Here is a 20299-nt window from a genome sequence, read left to right as displayed (position 1 = left end):
GGCCAGAAACGCGCGGTACTAATCTGTGTTTTCCTGTCCCTCAGGTGCGCCCCATCACGAAGGCGATGATCGAGAAGCGGTGCTCGGAGGATACGTTCGATGCGTGGTCACCGGGCGTCGAGAACACGCGCATCCTGCCGGTCACGGAGACGCGCATCAAACGGCAGGCCATCAGTGCGGAACCGCTGTCCTCGCTGGCCGGCATGCAGGGCGATCTCATCAAGATACCGAAATCATCGCTGTAAGCTATTCATCGTGCATCGTGGGCCCCTTGTTGTAGGCTAGTTTACCTCGACCACCCTTGTGTCGACATCGAATATTCCAGGTGTCCAGTTCACCGTCCACAGGTTTCCGGTGGTCTCCCGGTGAAGGCTATTCCCATGGAATGGTATCGTGAGAGTCGTCTGGCGTATGTGCGTGGGCTAGCCATGTTCCGAGACCGAGTTCTCACCCGCTCCGAGTTTGACAGGACGTGGAGGTGTGATCGAGACTTGAACATGGGAACGAATTCACTTCCTGTGTCCAAGAGTTTGACGGCTGGACCTAGAATTCGATCTCGTGCATCACAAGAACTGCAACTTCTTGGTTCTTGGTCCACGCAGATGTTGTGGCTGTAAATCATGACCATGAATGCTACTCTGCATGGCCATAGATCCCTTTGGCAGTCGAAGTATCTGATCCTCACGGATTTCGATGTTTCCCTGTCAGCTCTCCGTTCCTCAATGACACCAGGCAGCCGGTAAGCCGGCGGTGGGCCGTTCGCGTGCTAGCTGGTAGTTAATTAAAATGTTTACATTTCACTCCGCGGTCCGAGCCCCGGTTTTGTTGCGTATCGGTCGCGCAAATTAAGCGGAGCGCATTAATACTGTCACTGATTAGACCGAGACCAAGATCGCTCGCTCGTTCGTTCGCTGTGGCTGTGGTTGGTGTGCGGTGGCGATGGATCGAATCCGACGCGACGCATGATTTGCTGCGTCGTGTGGTGCCCGTGGCCCACCGCAGGTCCCTTCGGCCGAAACGGCAGTCATACTCGGTGCATCGCAGAGCAGAGATCGACGACGATGCCAAGAGCAAGAGCAGCAGATTGGTGGTACGCAAGTGGTACCGTACGTAACTTCGTTCGAGAGGTGATTGTCGCTGTGCGCCGTTGCATTAGGCCTGGCCAGGCCTGGCCTGGAATTGCCCACCACCAAGCATCGCCAGAACGCAGTGTTAATGTAGAGGAACAATTTAATTCAATTTAAATTAATACCTCACGACACCGATTAGAAGTAATCGGATCTGACACGACGACGGTGCACGGTGCCGGAGGGTACCGATCGATGGCGATGGCATGCCAGACACCCATCAGCAGCGCGTACACCACGCATCACCACACGCACATTTGCGTTATGCGTGGTGGTTGTGTGGTCTGTGCGTTGGCGATGGAAAGCGAAATGTTACACCTCTTTTTTTTTGGGAGAAGCGGAACGCGCATTGGAAAGGGGACATTAAGGATTCGGTGTGTACCAGGTGGGAGGATCGAGTATCGAGGATTGATTGATGCTAAGTGTGGCGAGCATTGTTGCTTATAGGACGACGCAGATCACTTAACACTTAGCTTTTGTTAGATTTCTTTTTTTGCGCAACTGTGAGTCAATCATGGTTTTGGATTTGAACATATCTCCTTAAATGTCTATTTTAATTTACTTATTTAACTGAACAAATCTCTTTGAATAATGATGTTGAAATGCTTTCTTTATAAACCGTTGGATTGGAAAATTGCTTTGAGAAATAATTAGAACTTCCATTGCTTCTAGTATAGTATAGTAATCCATGTATGTTGGAAATACTCATTTTTCGTCTATGAAAACATATCACATTGTTCCCTTACAATGTGCTGTTAATTTGATTGCTCACAATCCACCTTATAATATTCCTCTCTAACAAACAAAAGCACTTTGGACTAAAATAAAAATGGAAGTGAATCTACTTTTATGCTACTAACTCTAATCGCAGCATAAAGCAGTGCAAAAACAAAAGCAATACATATAAGTGAAATTGAACAGATTAAATAGAAGGTCTAGAATACAACAATGTGTTTAATTAAAATATGTTACAGCAAGCATGATAAAGAATTTCACAACAAGAAATTGAAAAAAAATGTATAATGCACTTTCATTCCAATATGCAATAGATAATTAATAGCACATATGAATATTTACACTATTTGGCAGACTTTGTATATATCTATCATCCTTGTCTCCCCAGTTTACTTTTCAAATACTGTTTGCCCTGTTTTGTTTGTACTTTCGCTTTCGCCGGTTTGCATGTTTGGTGATCGCGAACCGTCCCATTTCAACACCGCTATTAATTTCACCGCTAACTCTGAATCATCTTCACGCCGCCGTGCGAACGGGTGACCTCCCTTGTGCTGGATGGTAAATCATCCATTTGACACCGTTTTTTTAAACCGAACGTAAATTGAATATTTCATATTTCACCCAACAACACTCGACAGTGTGTGTTTGTTTGCCGCCAGTTCATTCAATCCAAACGCCTCTCCCGTTTGCCATTTACGCACACACAATTCGTAAACCGTAATTCGTTTGCTTGCCGTGCCGAAAGTCGAAAAGGCACGACGCAAACGGCACAAAACGCACTCTGCTGCAGAGAGCAAATGACTGGCAGGGGCGTGAGTAATCAGCTGTTAATTACCTCATTAATAATTGTACTCACGTCACAGCGACGACGGCGACGGGTGTCAAGCGTACCAAGCGCGAGGAGAGCGGCCCAAAAGGTCGCGCATAATTCAAACTGTAGTAATGCTCGGGAGGAGAGCCTTTTAAAGCCAATCTTCGGAGAGGGGGAGGTCACATATCCAAATCCAGGTTCTTCTCTGGCTCTTTATCCTTGGGCAACTGAATTCCCAGACACACAAAGCGCGAGGCACGTGCTGTCTGGGACTCGCCCACAGAAGAGAAGCGAGGTATGTTGTGTTCCACCCAATGGATCCGAGATCCATCGAACCTCGCGGTGGCCGCGCAGTGTAGAAACACTCCATGGGAATGTACCCTTCGCACGCCCATACAACTACGAGGTACTTGTAGCACCACCAGCATCGTCGTCATCATCTGGAGCAACTCGCTTCATGTCTCTAGAGTGTCTGTCTGGCTGTAGACGAAACGAAACCCACGTTTTTCGCGAGGCAAGGACCACCAACACACTCCGGAGTGAGGTTCACATTACATAGTAGTAGAAGCAGCAGCAGCAGCAGCTCGAAGCTACGTAGTCTTGCTCGATGCTAAATCATATCACCTGCCTCTCGAGCGGCCCGCCCTGTAAGTCATCGGTTGTCACCATTAAACAACCGAGACATTTTCATTAACCGCCAGCGCGAAACCCATAAAGCGTAGGTCCTGCTACAGGTCCTTAAACTCATCGAACACCGATCGTGCTGCGAGGCTAAGGTGCTTATTCTGTAACTTTCGATTACGATGGCCTCAGGCGTTCGATTCATTTGGTTCATTTTGTGTTCATTTGGTGTTCACGATCGCCTGCATGTCGAGTGCATTTTTGTGGTCGACAGCTGGCGTTCTGTTTACATCGAGCATCGAGCATCTGAAAAACAGTTATAGCGTCCTGATTAGGCATCAATAATTTCTTTCTGCTAATCGTATACTATTATTACAAAGGTTAAGTCGTTTTTATACCGAAAAAATCAAGTTAATTAACAGTTTTTTTACTTCAAACTGTCATTTTGAATTGTTTATTGTTTTCGAAACGTTTCGAAATTCGCATGAATCATCGAACGCCTGAGGCCATCGTAATCGAAAGTTACAGAATAAGCACCTAAATGTTTTATGCGCTACTTTCGTCAATTGTCGTAAAAATTAATAACTTCAATCCGCCATACGCCATCGGTCTGCGGGGGAGCAGAAGTTCAACATGCTACTGTTGCTGCCCAGCGCTGGTGGTTGAGTAGAACGTTGGATGGATTTATTGTTTACCGTAAAGGTTCGCGATGCGGATGACAGTTTCCATTCGTTCGTGAGCGCGCGCGCGTAGGATGCTGTTACAACTCCGTGCGATCCGATGATCATTGCATGCCGCACAGTGATTGACAAAATGAGAACGTCAACCATCGTTGCACGCCAATGGTGCTTGTCGAGTTTATGTAGATTCGATTCGATTTGCTGCTGAAGCCAACAACCGTACCAGCAACGATGTCTTGTGACAGGCACATCGGATTGAATACCACAATCTGATTGATCACCGCACCACGAATCCACGCGATCTGGATGGATCTTACATTTGTCGCACAAACTGACCTTTCCACGACGCGACACGTGAGCAGTTAGTGTCTGGACTGTCGCTCGAACTGATTAAAGCGGAGATGATGTTACTTCCTCCATCGCCGACGCCATCGCCGCCTGGGGTTTGATTGATCGATAGGACGGGGAGTTAATACGAAAGAGCAAGACGAGTCCCCGCAGCGCTTGCATTTGTTGCGCGATAATTAGCGTAAATGATTAATCGTTCGTGTTCGTGGTCTGGATTGGTCGGTCACAGTCGTCCTCATGCGCTCTGCTCTGTTTGCTTTCAGATCCCGTGAAATAATCAAATCTGCCATCCTGGACAACGATTTCATGAAGAACCTGGAGATGACGCAAATCCGCGAGATCGTGGACTGCATGTACCCGGTGCAGTACGCGGCCGGCAGTCTCATCATCAAGGAGGGCGACGTCGGCAGCATCGTGTACGTGATGGAAGGTAAGTGGAAAAGGGGATGAAGTTGCGAGAGGGCTGAACGTGTTTCGCAAATATTGGGTAAAGGATCATTTGTTAAAGTGGGTCCGTTTCTCGCGATCAATCGCACCGACCGGCGTGCGAACTGGCAGAAAATTCAAACGTGAAATGTTTCAAAATCTCTCACACCAGCTCTCTCTAGCGAGCGAGAAATATTTCAAGCTGCTTGCCGCCACCTAGAGGGCGCTACTATTCGAAAAAAGTGCGCATCTCAATTTAAATCATCCGTTTTTTCCTCAATTTTTGCGGCCGCAGAACAGCTAAAACGTGTTGTAAAGTTTTTTAAGTTAACTTTTTGAGTCGCTAAGAAGCAAAAGTTTGGCTATAGAACCCAGGACAGTTTGCAGGAGAAAGCTGTAGTATGATTCGTCCTCGCCACTCTGAGTGCCAATCAGTAGAAGTTTTAAGCCAAGCCAAGCCTCAAAACGAAATCTGCAAGTGATTACTGAAGGTTACGGGATCTTTTGGGTCGCTAGCTATGGTCGTATAGATCAGCGTGACCTCCAGAATGTTCGCCTCGAAAAATGCTATGAGTTAAAGAAATTTCTATACGAAAAATGCCCTCAAATGTGGAGATCTCTACACAAAATTAATCGTGATTTAACATCTGATAACTGAACGTAAAAGAAGATGGATTAACGCAATTACTCAAAACGATTAAGCAACCGAAGAACTTTATTTGCTTTCATGTTTCTATCGGTTTCTAAAATTGTTTTCAATAAACTCAATTGATGCCCAAGGGCATCCTTGAATTCTTCAGCAAAGAGAAGGTTTTCCCCCATTGCGCTCGAGCATCATCAAGCGAGCGCATGTCAACATGTTACATTACTCATGCCTGTCCCTCGTCTGCAATTGCCACCATTGTCACCCGTTTTGCCGTTACCTCTTCGCCGCGACGTTAGATGTCTATCTTACCGACCACCTCAAGTGCTGGCATCGAAGTTTTCGCGCGAATTTCACTTTCCGCGAGTCTGCGGGCGCGCTCACTCGCCACCCCACACTCTGATCGCACAGCACACCCGCCAGTGCCAGCTAAAGCACGGTACGGCGAGCTAAAGTTATGGCCAGACCGAAGATGAATGGCGAAGAGGCTCTGGCGGCTCGAGCGGCTCTCTGAATGCACGGGAACATCCGGACGAGATGTCGCCTGGCCAATTGCTTTCGCTTTCAGATCAAGTGACAATCGATGAATTATCTAACCGACGACGACGACGACGACGAGCACTCTGGTGTTCGGTTGGATCGTCGCGGACGCAGCTGCACACAGTAAGAAGTAATTGGCATCGCAAACCGGCAAGCTAGAGCCAGGAAGAGGGACAGTGAGAGAGTAGTTTGTGGTTTGAAGAAGATAAAATGATTTGATCAATCGGATGAAACCAGCCGATCCGCCAGATCCCGGTGCTGGCTGAGGAAACTTTCTTCACCGTGGTCATGAGCTAATGAACCCTCTTCCCCCTCAGACCAGCGGGTGGTCGTCGTAATATTTGCAGAAAAATGATGTCTGTCCGGGTTGATTGATTCCCCAACTAAACGGCTGAATGTCTCTGCAAATAACGTTTAGCTGCTTGAAAGGAGAAATGGCGAATCGATGCGGCAAACAAATGCGCGAATGTAATGCTACGGTCCACTTTTTCCAAACATCCCGCATTTCACTACTCGCCTATGACAAATGTCAAGGCCAAGGAAATCGCCGCAAAATGGCAAAAGAGAGTGAGCCCTTTCGGCTTGCCAACAAATTAATCACCTTCGATGGCCCCCAACGAGGCCTAGCGAACGGAATGAAAGCAAAGCAAAACGGAATGGGCCGGGTACAACATAATTTAACGCACGACTAACGAGCCAAACCGATGCAAATGACCGTGGAAATGGGAAGCCGACGTTTGCTGCCGACGGACAGCGGCGCGGCACGGTGCGTCTCCTTGCATTTCCGTTTTCTACGTCAGAGCGTCGATCGTCGACGAGGGATCGATGGCGGCGATGGCTTCTTGTGCTGCTTCACGGATCACTGGATCCGTCAAAGTGGCGGCGGCGATGGCGGTGTCCGCTTGAAGTTCTCGGCTGGTCCGTTGGGTACCACGCGATCACACTTCCTGTCGATCGGTCGGTCGTGTGTGGAGCACCAGCCCTCTCAAGCGGAACCTCACACGGAACCCCTGGCCCCTGGACCGTTTTGTGGAGGCATTCACTTTTTCCGAAAAAAACGAAACCCTCGAAAGGCGGTACCTTGCCGACACGAAAGCTCCTAGAACGGACAGGGTATTGATCGATCGACGGCTCCGTGCGAGGAGTTGCAAAACACAAATTAACTGGACGTCAGCGAACTGAAACGAACAACCTCACTTATTGGGGTGTCAAATATTCCGAAGAGAATCCATTCTAAAAACTATGTTTTTTCGTTTAAAAAGGTATTAACCACATACCTAGTGGGCAAATGCTAGTGCCTTTAGGCAGCACTAGCGAGTGTATGCTTCAGGAAGACTTTTCCAAAAGTTCTCTTCAAGGCCACTCCGCCATCTCGTAGCAGGTTCCCATAGTAGCCGCTTGCCTGAGACGGACGTGAGTCTGCACTTACTCACTGTGCCGAGGGAATTACTGTGCTGCTGTTGGTCGCTAGACCGAGTTGTGGCCAAGCACGCCTACAGCCTTCAACTAATCGGTGGTCGGTGATCAGAGACATAACAATCACCAAGTCGACGGTGGCGACTACAACATAGTACCACCAATGCACTTATGCAGAACTACCACGCCAGAACCGCGTTCGCAGACTTAGAAAAGGGAGGCAGATCACGCTACGCACTGAATGCGCCCACTGCGAAGGTCGACGCCTATGCGCCGAGGGTTCGTGCCGCACCCTAAAACGCCTAACTTATTTGGAGAGGCACTGAATCGTTTTAGATCTTGGCGATCTAGCGGTTTCAAACCCCCACAGAGAATCGGTTTAGCACCAAACACCACCAGAGCAACATCACCAGAGATCGATCTTGGGCAGCAGCCTCCACCGAGAGACAACACAATGGCTTCACACCAAATGCCAGGGTTAGTGATCGAGCGATGCGATCTCGCTCTCCGTGGCTTAAGCAATCGAGGATGGGTGCGCGCGCGATATGATTTGGCGATCATAGTGGCGCGTATTTAATCTCGCTCAGACGGATACCACCACCATCACCTCTAACCTTTTTCTGCTTAATTAAATGTTGGTTTTTGGGAATTACTTACTGGCTGACTGGCAGGCTGGCTGGTGGTCTGGCGCCTTCTGGTTAATTGTTTCGCTTTGATGAGTCGCTTATTGCCAGAGAGAGAGAGACCGTCCACTCCGAGCGACAGACAGTGATATCTAGCAACGGATTCAAGGACACATCGTTTATGACACGAAATCAGTTGAATGAAATGGGTGGGTACACGCAATCCGCCGCTCCCCCATTAAGTGGTGGACATTCGATTATTGTTTTTAATTAAAATGTTACCTTTATGATCGTTGCTGCTGCTGCTACAACGATCAGATCATCAGAGAGCAGGATCATAAAATAGAACGGTCACTCGAGGGGACATAAACAATTCCAATTTGGGTCGCTATCAGCGTTGCTCCTGCTGCTGACGCAAATCCAATAAACCATTCCTTGCGCTGCAGATTCCAGTACGGATCGCAATCCAATTGTTTGTCAGCAGCAGCAGCCACATAAACATAAAGGATTCCCGACCAAACGCAGCAACAACATTGCGCGCATGCAAACCCTTCTTATCGCGAGCCACCGCTCTCGCTCGATTCGCTCCGAGAGCATACGATCAACATGGGCTATTCCCCTACTACCACGGCGATCGCGGGCTCCTCACAGCTCACGATCACGGCACGACCGAACCGGACCCAAGACCGAGAGCGCACTCGCACGCGCACTCGGTTTCCCTGGGGCGCCACCCAGTTCGCAGTGAGAAGGTTTTCTCACTATAGAAAAGTTGTTTCTGAGATGGGACTTGGTTGGTTCTGGCATATAAGCGAGTCAATACAAATCGTCTTCCCCAGTCCCAACCGAGAAACAAGGGGCCAAGGCACCCAAGAACCAACTTTCGTGAAACCCGAACGCACCCCCCCCCTTCGTGCGCTCTCGATGAACTACGCTGCGATTGGAGAAACAAATGAACTACGCTGCGATTGGTCGATGAGCCACCGCCATATGGCGGTGGCGTTTATTTTTCTATTTCTTTTTGCTGACGTCACACGTATATGACGTCGTCATTTTGTGACGTCATTTTTCTGCGTTGCTGTTGGTGGTGGTGGCGTCGTACTCTTCACTGCTTGAAGGCGTCGTTGTGGTGGCGTGATCCGGGCTGCGATCGAGAACTTTCCTGCTCGGCCTGATGTTGGGTGCGCGTACGTTGATCACAATGCTTGGGTACATGTAGAAAAGGAAGAAAAAAATCCAAAAGTGTTTGACCTTTTGCAGTGCACCTTACAACGCCAGCTTGGCTTACCTTGCGTGTGGATTATCGTCAACACCTTGGTAACACTTTTCTGCACTTGCACTTTGCCGCCAGCGTAGAGCGTGCGTCCCGGGACTTAGAAAATTTCCGACTGCCGCGATCGGGACTTTGTCGAATTTTGCTCGAGGTTGCTCCCTCTCTTTTTTCTATTCCTCTCCCTTTCGCGCTGCCGTCCGTCTTGAATACGCTCGCGTTCGCTTCGCCCTTCTGCCTTGTCGCGCTTCCCTCTCCGCGTAATTGAAACCCACAAGCTCGCGTTCGTTTTCGTTCGCGTTTCCCCCGCCGCAGCCGCGCTCCACAAGCTCACGCACGAAACCTCCTCCCCCCGCGGTTTCTTACGCTCTTTTCCCCGCTGCCTACGAGCCGTTTCATAGTGAGCGTCGCGCTCGCCTCTTCCTCGACCGCGTCGCAGGCAGAGGGGGCTTCTTTCTCAGCCGCCGCAGCCTTCATCCCGCTACGTCGCAGGCAGAGGGGTAAGCCGAGCGCTTCAAATTGCCAACTGGGCAGCTGTGATCGTTTCACTCACGTTTCGCGCTCCGTCCGGAGAGCAACTCGCTCCGTGGCTCCGTGGCTGTGTGGTGATCGTTCGCGCGTTCGTCCGTTGTCGCCATCCGCGGTCCGCGTGTTTCCAGCAAAGGGGCACCAGCAACCTATTGTTCCGTTGGGCGATCGTACGGTTTTGTGGTTTGTGAAACAACGACATCGACAACGAAAACGACGGTAGTGATCAGCCGCCATTTGTTTGGGCGCGCTTCGGTAGGTGCAACCAGCAGTACGGTGCAGTGTCAGAGAGCCAGTGGTCTGTGTTGATGATGGTGTGGTGTACGGTGCAACAGCAGCAGCAACAACAGTGGTGAAGCGGTACTGCGACCGCGATCCGCGCGAGAGCCTTGGGAAAATATTTAAAAATCACAAACCCGTTCTCGAGGCGCGTGTGTGCGCCGCCCTGCCGCCAGTTCGTGTCGCTTGTTTACACTGGGATGGAATGGAAGTTCCAGCCAGCCAGTCAACCCTATCACCTTGAGCTCGCGGCCAGAGGAGTACGTGTTGGTTCTGGGCGTGCTTGTGCCGCTCGCTCTGCGGTGCTGCTGTCGCGGTGATCACAGTACCATGAATGGCGCGAGCTGTGCTTGAGAATTTCCTCCAGCAATCGCACGGGCACACTTCTTGGAGGTGACTGTTCAGCTGCCACAAGCTCACCTTTTGCTCGATCGAAGCTCGATCGAGACCTTCAGTGCAAAACGCACGATCGAATTGTGATTGTTTTCTGCGGAGAAAGCGGTCGCGTGGACGCGTCTTCCCCGCGGAGACAACACCATCCGGCCATCCATCGACCGCGATGAAAGTGACAGTGAAGGACCTTTCGATCCGATTTGCGGAGGACCAACGGAGATGCGGAGGGGACAAAAGGAGACACAGAGAGAGAGCTAAGGGAGGGATGGAGGACACATAAATTGCGTCCACAAGGTTGCAACGATTAAGCGTGTGCGAGCGCGCCCGCAATGGCGTCACTATTGCTTCTCTCGGTTCGAAAGTGCATCGCCAAGAACACACCAAGGTGTGTATGTATTTGCGCGATCCTCTGCGCGATCTCCACAGCATCGAGTAGAATACTTTCAGTAGCAGACAGACAGACAGTCAGAGCGACAGAGTGCTCGCTAGCGTGCGAACGAGAGAAAGGTAGTGAGTGCGAGTTTAGCGACCACATAAATCCGCGATCATCCTCACGGACCTGATATTACTCATCGCTCAGATGAACGCGCTCTTCAGCTTCGAAGGCGCGAAGCCGGATCCACTCGACAGCCACACAAGGAAGTCTGTCGCGTTCTCTCGATGGTCTGGCACAGAAACCGGTCCTCGGCGTAGGTGGAAGAGAGTTCATACCTCAACTCCGACAGCGACACCTCCACCTCTACCTCCTGTCGAGCAGCAAATCATGCGGCCGCAAGCAGCCAACGGTCGATGGAAGGACGTTTGGGGCGTCCGACATTGGCATTCCGTAGGCAGTCAGCTCGGAGCCGTTGTGGTCGCAAGCAAATTGTCCGCTCAATGCCCCGGTACATGTGCTTATGTCATCTCTTCCATAGTCACTCGAACAGTATGAGGCCCCCGGTGGAATGAGCAAATCATTCCACTTCAACAGAAGGCAATGTGTCAACTCCTCGGAGTAATAGTAGCTCCGGTTCACAGAGTGTCCCCAGAGCGTACAGCAACGACACTATATGCTGCTGAGCTGCTGGCAATAATCGATCTCCTTTCGAAAATTGATTTACTAAAGTGCTGCTACCTTCGTTCCATGTTGCTCCAAGAGCCGGTTCGACGCGCCTGGTGGGATTTCCCTTCTACAAGACCCCTTTTTGCACACCAATTGGCCCACCATCCATGGTCATACAGAGAGGCACGCGCTCGCCACCACGCTTGAGGTGTTGTTCTGTTGGCTTTTGGGGCGTTTTCTTGGGGGGCGACTATGCGGCTATGACCCTGAGGAGTCGGTTGCACTCTGACTCTCTTCGCCTCTCGTAAATAGTATGCACGCAGTGAATAATCAATTCGATGTGTCCTCGTGTGTGTCATTTGGAAGGTGCAATCGATTATTGGTCAAGGATTGTTGGGCCGAAAATTCATAAAAGTGATCCCAACCGGTTGACAAAAGAGCTTGCAGAGCAATCTCCTGGATCTCCATCAATCGGCCGGTGACCGGTGATCGGTGTGACTTACCCTCCCCCCTATCCCCCCCCCCCCCCTACCCCCAAGTGCCGTGCGAGTGAAGCAAGGAAAGGGTTGCGAAAAAGAAGTTGCTTTCCGGCAGAAGTTGCTTCGGTTCCAAACCCGCTAACGCTAACAAGCTCACCCGCTGTCGGAAACTGTGAGGAAACTCATCGGCCCCCCCCAGCTAACCAGCTGTTGATTAGCAGCGCGAGCGCGCGCGCGCCAATAGACCCACACAGACAGAGAGGCAGACAGGTGGGAGCTGCGTTGTAGCGCGGCAAAATTGAGACATCATCATCTTTCCAAATTGGAATCCGGTTTGCTAATCGCCCTCGGGGGCCGGGTTCGAGAGGTAGAGCGCACCGCAGCCGCGCCGTGCGAAAAGTAATTAGAAGAAAACAAATCACGTCCGTGGTATAGAGGGGCCATAGACCACGCCAGGTTAACTGGCGTTTCATGAGATCCCTGACATGGTGGTGAAGGAGATCTTCCCCGCCGATCTTTGGCCACTGGCGATGATAGATTGGATCGGTTGGAATCTCAGCTCTTCAAGAATGATCATCTCGCTCTACAAAGGCTATAGCTAGCAACCTTAATCATCATTCCTTCGAGATGCCTTGCCCTCAAGCTCGAACCACGAATTCGTGAGCTCTCAAATGCCACAAACCTCGAAGCTGCCGCTCCCCTAGATCGGTATTTGAACCATTCGAGCGCACGATCCGCTCACGATGAAGTCCTTCGCCAAGAAGGTCTCTAACAAGAGGGAGAACTAAAGTCGAGAAGGGTGTGCCATACACCTGACGTGCTGTTGATGGATTGCGAGGTGAAAAACGCTTGCTGGAGGCTTTTCCGATTTCTGTGAGGCAATATTTCGCGTGACTTACCCTTTTGCTGGGCTTCCTGTTTTCGGTTTGGAATCCATGCGTGGCCAGGCGAAACCATCCAACACTCGGTGAAGGTTTCGGATCGGTTGGAATTTAGGTACAAAGCGAAGCCGCTCTCTAGCAGCGCCTCTCGGTTGGAATGCATTTATGTGGCTGGATGGTTTCCATTACGGAGTGCGCGAGGCCTACATTTCAGCGAGTGTGGCGAGCACACACGCCACATGAAAAATCCACCCACAGATAGAGAGCAAGAGATGCGCATAAATCATGTTGATCGATAATTATCATATCATTGGACGCCAGTCCAGCGAGACCGACCAATTTGTAGCTAATAATTGAATTAATGCCTAAAAGCTCGAAGCAGATGCAGCAAGTGTGCCAGTGGAGGTGGTGGAGGTTGCGTCAGTAATTGGCCTCATCTGACTCCTAGTTGTGCAGTAGGCGAACCATCATTAGTCCTTCCCATATCAGGGTCAGTAAATTTGGCTTAACTCCTCGGGACCTGTCTTGTTGATCTTCCTGGAGCGCACTATCGGTGACGATCGGTGTTCCAATAACCCCTTTTCAGGCATCTGGGCCCAATGCAACGACACAAATTCCGATGGAACGATAGGAATTTTATAGAACTACTTCCCTTTCTACCGATGAAGAGATGATAAAGCTTATCATCTCAATATTTAAATAAAACCGGTCCGGGTAGCCCGGTAGAGACGGTATTAAGTAGACGTCTCTCCGCAGACGCCGATATTGCCGAAGTATCGAATCGATCGCACGAACGGTGGACCTCCACCAATCTCCAAAACTGGATTGCCAACAATTGGAAGCAGTTTTTTGTTTTTGGGTGAAGGAAGGGGCTCCCGCTAGTGTGCTGCTTTGCCGCGGATTCAGCTCACATTCGAATTCGGTGGCGATGAACGTGCGCGCGAGACCTTGAAGTTCGTTCGGCCGTAGCCGGCCGGTTGCGAAGCCATACGATACGGCAACAGTCTCGCCGGACCCAGGATACGATCGGCCACAGCAAGCAACAGATGCAAGGGGTGGATTGAACCGGTTCAAGGATCTCGATGCTCGACGCTCGATGACGCAGACGAAAGGGTAGGGCGGAAAAGTTAAGTTTGTGTCCAACACAGAGCACTGCGCGGAATGTCAACGAAGAAGGTAGAGCCACATTAACTGTAGAAGCGACTCCAAAGTTAAGCACTTTTTGGTGCCTTTGGAGGTTAAGCCTTCCAGTATCTCGTAGCTTGAGGGCTTACCCCCCGGAGGGGAAAAGGAAACATGCGATGCAAATGTCAAGTCCTCGGCGCGCGCGCTGCACGCAAACTTCCGATTTCAACAATGCTTTCAAGTCGGTTTTTGTCTGTTGTTGCCGCTGCTCAGAGATGTCATTCAATGAATCTTGCGTGCGTGCGTTGGGATTTGCGGGGCGCAGCACACATGGTCGTTGTGCGAACAAACATCTTATGGCCCCCCCTCCCGAGGCGGACATGCTGGCGTGCGTCGACCTAGCATAGGGAACACCGCTTGGTTGTCTGTCTGTTGAATTGAAATGAGATTAGAAATAGACAAAGGTTGCTCGTTGGTTCGTCGATCGCGCTACCTCTCCCTCTCTCTCTCTCTCTCTCTCTCTCTCTCGCTGTCTCTCCATATCTCGCGAGGTCGCTTATCAGCGGTGTGCGCGAACGTGACCTACTCTACCACCGCCGGTGATGGTGGTTGTTGTGCACACCGTTATTGGCCGTGCTGAAAGGCCATGTAATCAGTGCTCGCGCATACAGTTTGCTTTAGTGATCGCTGCTTACACCATAAACCCTTTCTGCTGGTGCTGTTGCTGTTGCTCTTGCGCTGCTGACACCGCGATATAGTGAAGATCATGCAGAGAAGGTTACCACCACCGTCCCGTCAGTCAGTCAAATCGGGTGGTGTGCACAGTGCTTCGTTGTTTCATGTTCACGATTCGTTTCCATTCGTTTAGCAGTATCGTAGGTGAAGCGCATCAAATGACGCGTATTACATGGCTTGATCGGTTGGCTTCAGTGTAATCAGGTCCCTTGGGTGGGGAGCAGAGCAGCAGCATCGCAGCCACTCAGTCAAGTGATACGGAACCAAGGTGTGCGCGTGTCTGTCTAAGGCCGGAAACCATGAGCAATCCCCGGTGTGCCGGTACCAACAGTAGTGACCTCTAGCAGAAGGAGAACTAAACGCACGCAGATTGGGAAACTGGGGTCAGCCAGTGGCCGGCTGTAGTGTGATTTTCCCGTGTCCGGAAAAAAAGGGGCCAGCATGCGGATCGTGCACCATCCGGGGCGTGCGGTGGACGCCAACCTGTCGCTGGAGCAGCGCAGTGCGATGGGCGCCCTGTACGAGGCCAACTGGAACAAGGTACAATCGAGCATGGAAGCGCTGATCGAAAGTGAGGCCAGTTCGACTAGTGGAGCAGCAGTAGCAGCAGCAGCAGCATCATCATCGGTACCGAGCTACTCACCTCACCATTATCGCACCTCGGTTGTCGCCGGTTCATCCGAAGACGATGAAGGGCTGCCGGACGAGGAGGAACGTGACACGTTTCACGAGGGAAGCGGTGTACTGAAAGCACTGAACGGTTACAGACCGGCCACCATCCGGAAGGCCCGTCGTCGCCAGTATCCGGAGTGGGATGAACTGAAGGAACCGACATTGTCCTCATCGACCGGAGCCACGCAGCCCTATCTGGAGGATCTGGGCAGCAGCAGCAAGTACCACACCGTTCGTGGACGGATGTTCGAAAATACTCACAAACCACGGCCACCGCTTCGCGGGGTAGTGTCTAGTGGTAGCGGCGGTGGTGGCTTTTCTGCGTCCGAGTTTGACGCCAAATCGTACCGCAACCGATCCCCGGAGGAGGACCGCCAGGGCCGCCACTCGTCGACACTGAAGCGATCCAACACCGTGGCCGCTCATCTTCCATCCACTCAACACCAGCAGCAACAGCGAACTCTAGACCGACGGGAGATGTTCCTACAACAGCAGCAGCAGCAGCAACCGACGAAGAAGGAACGCATCCGGCAGCAGAAACCGATCGACGAGTACTCGGACCACCAGCGTCCGGGTCCGGTCAGCCGGTATCCGGGCGGTGCCATCGATACGACCTGCCTGGCTGTCGATGCACTCGAAGCTAAGCTAAGATCCAGCACACTCTGTGATAGTGGCAACGGTAGTGGTGCCCGGTACCGTGATAAGTCCAGTCCACCGGCCGACTACCGGCGCGGAAGTGATGATAGCGAGAGCAATCTCTCAATCGGTGACCGGATGACGACGTACCGCTCGGATAACGATCTCTGCTCGCAGATCTACCGCGAGGGTAGCCGGAATGGATCGTTGGCGAGTATACCGCGGGCAACGGCCACTCTGTCGCGCAACAAGACGATCAAGGGTCGCCCGATCCTGGAGGATATCCCGGCGGATCTGTTGCCACGGTTGGAACCCGAAAAGCCCAAAAAATCTGGCTCCAAAAAGGTGGGCTTTGGGAAGATGCTCTACAACACCATCTCGGCGGGGACCAAGTTCCCGAGGACACTGTTGAAGACACACTTCCAGCAGGGTAGTCCAAGGGATGGTGATACGTCGGAGTACGAGAGTATCACGACGGCCGGTTACAATGGTCTCGAGTCGCCGCTCTCCTCATCCGGTGCTTCATCCTCAGCATCCTCACCATCGGCTTCCAAGTCTTCCTCGTTCAAGAAGCTCTTCGGTGGTGGTGGCCGGAATGCCGGTTCAACCGGTCCCAGCCGCAGTGGCAGCAGTAGCAGCAGTAGCAGCAATGGTGGTGGCCATCATCAGCAGTATCCGGGACAGCGGCAGCAGTACCGTGCATCCAGCACGGAGTCGGTCGAATCGTTCATCGTACCTACGGGCCGTGGGCCGGGTGGTCGGGGATACCCATCGTTGGTTCCGGTGCATACGTACGCCCGGAAACGGCGCACCGGCAATCTGATCGCCGCTGAACCGATCTACGGCAATGTGGAGGAGATCTACGCCACACCAGACGATGACGGTGAGTTGTTGTTGTTGCGTAGAGGTGTTTCGCAATTTATTAGATACCCGCTTGGTGTAGGGGATATTCCCTCAGACCAGCACCGTGCAGTGTTGTCGTAGTCCATCCTGATCGCCGTCATAAATATTTCTCTGCATTTGCCATTGTCACGACATTGCCACTACAACCACTTCCAACGCAACGCGGATGCCACGAAGCGGCACACTCTGGCCAAGCAATCTAAGGTCCCGGGGCGGTGTGGGCAGACACCACGACACATGGGAAACATCATGCTGTGTATCGCTATCACAACATAATTACATCCTTTCCCTTCTGCGCGAAGATGAGCCTCTCCTGGCAACGTTTGGCAAATGGGGCCCCTTCACCGGACACACCGGACTCCCTCTATTTGCCTTCTGAACCGAAGAGAAACATTACCGCACCGATCAGACATATCAAACAGTGGCGGCGGATCGGCGTCCGGTTTCCCTGTTAAGTGGACTGCTGATGGAAAGCTATTTGCTTTGCTCCCGTCGGTCTACCAGCACTTCTGGATATGTATAACCTGTTTCTCCAGGCAACAAACCGGCCACCGGTCGGTAATAGTGCCCCTGGCCTGCCCCTGGCCCGCTGCTGACTGTGTTCTTTGGGCTAATATTTGAACGGGAAACGAACAACTTTGTCGAATTCCGTTTTGGAGTTTCATTCAATTGGTTCAAATGTCACCGTGGGTGCGATCTCGATCTCCAAACTGACGGGCGGAGAGTGTCAGCGATTACAAAACGTTACAAATGGTTCGGTTTCGCACAGGCGGTGGTGGCGCACAACAATGTGGCTGGATGATAATGAGGCGAGCAATTTATCATCCCGTTGTCCATACCCCAGCATGCGCTCTCGAGTGTGGAACTATTAAATAGCACTCATCGGCTTAAACCGGTGGTCCGGTTTACTGGCTGGCTGGGGTGAGCCCCTCAGTTCCTGTCTCGAGCCCGCGAGACCTATTCAAAAAACACGACCAAACCAAATGAGATATTCATAGAGAGCTACTACCTTTTTCCTATTGCATACCCGATCCAGATAACGAACCGAAATGGCTCAACTGGAATCCTGGCATTGCGTGCCCCTAGATGGTATCAGACATCTCTCACTAACCCTTTAATGGAGCGCTACTGGAGCTCCTGCACTGGGCGCACCAGACATTTTCGATTTCGGTCCCAAGATGCGCGCGCCCCACCCCCAAACATGGACTACCAGGAACCTCATCCCCATGAGCGCATGAGATGCATGGAGATGCGCTCGCTATGTCGAGCACGACCAGGGCATCCGATTATGGCATCACCACCGTTGACCAACGACAGTTTTGATCGTGTTGAGCCAAACACACATATGCCATTGAATGTTAAATCTGCCCCTCGAGCAGAAGGAGAAGTAGAAGATGAAGAAGAAGAAAGTGGCGCGCACTTTCACTTTCCGGTCCAGTCCCGGGCCCGGCATTAGATCCGAACATCTTGTTTAGTCGTCAGCGGTGATGCTGCACCGGGATTGAACTTTCGCCTGGTGCGGCTTGGCGTGCGGGGATGGCGAGGAGTATTGTGCGATCATTTAGCGATTAAAACCGGCTCCAGCTTCAGCCGGACTGTGGCGGTGATCATGATGCCGATGATGATGATGATGTAGGGATGCTCCTGCCTCGTGGTCGCTCGCATACGATTGACACCTTGGAACCGGGGGGGGGTCCGTGTAGTAACCTTTCACCGGCAGAATTACGGCATGGGACGATGCGAATGCGATGTGCACGGTGGCTTCCTGCCTGCGATCACAAACAGGTTGAACGCTGAGACGGCTAGCGACTAACACTATCTTGCGATAACGTCCTGTGTCACCGGAAGATGTTTCATAATTAGCCAAACGGGATGCAAATTCACGCCGGCTGGCCGGACGGCGCCGCTGCCCACATGCACGTTCTGACCTTCTGGCTTTGCGAACAAAGAGAGAAAGAGCGAGGTATTCGACGATGGAAGATATACTGTCAGGGGTAGTGTCCGTGACATAACCATGCGTGCTGATACGCAGCATTACGAAAGTGGCGATAGTCAGAGGTCTATGCTTTCAGCTCATCGCGCGAGGATGCTAATGGCTAAATTATGGCCGCAAGTTTCACATCTAACGCTGAGTACTTTCGAATGCATGCGAGGCCCGCTTGGTTGGCGTTTCGCTGCCATTAGACATCGTGATCACATTGTGGTGCCAAGTGGTTTATACCGGCAAAACGGGACCCTCATTATCGACTTGTTCGCCGCCAGAGAGCCGCCTGTTTCACCCTTTTGCACCCTATGCGCATATGTGCCCTTTTTCGTTGGTATTCGGGTACTTGAGGGAAGTGATGGAAAATGATATGGTAATTATGGGTGAAAGTGGTCGATGCTTACCAATGGACCACCGGTGTATTCGTTTGTTGGGCCCTTTTTGGAGAGAATATTGTATGCAGAAGGAGGGGGAGGAGGAGATATTTTACTTATCTAATGATCCTCGTATTAACCATTCACATCAATCGACCATTAAGTTGCCGCTAGATTGTGCCAGATTTGCGTCCATATTGTCCACACCAAATCACCAATCGGCGAGTTATGTTTTCTTTTGGATAGAAATCCTCAACACCAGGTGACCAGCGACGATCATATGAAATGTGTCCAAATCACCGGGCCACCGTAACTTATTCTCATCACAATTTTACGCTGCTCAAACCGAATCATTGGCTACGGCTGGAACAAATTGCCACGCACGAAATTGCTCTCGAACGGCACGGGCACTGGATCACCGATCCATGTGCTCAATTCTGGGGGTGTGGCAATATGCGAGGGTTGTTAGGGCGCCGATTGAATTAGTTCAGCCCCGAATGGCCACCAGTTGCACAAGCAACGCACCGCCCATCCCGTTCGAGATCACAAGTTTGTATTAGGTTCAACTTTTGTAGATCAACGACTTCGATCAACCGGAAGAATCTGTGCAATATCCCTGGCCCACAAGCGCTCCATCTTGCTATCGCTGCCCAAGGGGAAGAGCCGGCTAGTGCTTCGAGGCCTCCGAGGAGGAATAGAGACGGTATCGCACGGACTTTCACTGACAGCGTGCGGTGCTCTGCCGGTTCGGTTGGTCAGCGTGAGTCAGGAGCGTGCGCGCATCATGCATTCATGATCGCCTAACACAACCCAACCAAAACAACAACAAAAAAACATTACATAAAACCCTCTCTCACACACTACACCCTCTCCCGGGAGCGAAAGTGCATTCGTCTGCATATATCCCGACCATTTCCACTGGCACAAGCCCCCTGGCGCGTTTCTCTTCGACTCCATTTCGCACCACACAACCGTGAAGGGGTGAATATTGAAAACACAAACTTTGCCCAAACGAACGAACGAAGATGTGC

At 51.4% G+C, this 20299-nt stretch overlaps 1 protein-coding gene across 5 annotated transcripts in view; it reads left to right on the top strand.

Annotated features, from left to right (window-relative positions):
• Window positions 1-20299, top strand: part of LOC126570590 (cGMP-dependent protein kinase, isozyme 2 forms cD4/T1/T3A/T3B) — a 97682-nt gene that overhangs the window by 51628 nt on the left and 25755 nt on the right. For 2 of the 5 annotated variants that reach the window (XM_050228480.1, XM_050228479.1), the window contains one exon: window positions 4586-4752. In XM_050228480.1, coding sequence (XP_050084437.1) covers window positions 4586-4752 — 167 coding nt within the window. Of the gene's footprint in view, window positions 1-44; window positions 242-4585; window positions 4753-9804; window positions 10021-14832; window positions 16891-20299 lie in introns of those variants that run through there. The other 3 variants (XM_050228481.1, XM_050228478.1, XM_050228477.1) reach the window with 3 other exon arrangements.

The sequence above is a fragment of the Anopheles aquasalis genome, chromosome 2 (genome assembly GCF_943734665.1).
Source record: "Anopheles aquasalis chromosome 2, idAnoAquaMG_Q_19, whole genome shotgun sequence".
NCBI classification, from domain to species: Eukaryota; Metazoa; Arthropoda; class Insecta; order Diptera; family Culicidae; genus Anopheles; species Anopheles aquasalis.
Note: the sequence above shows the minus strand (reverse complement) of the source record. Positions and strands in the feature narration are given on the sequence as shown.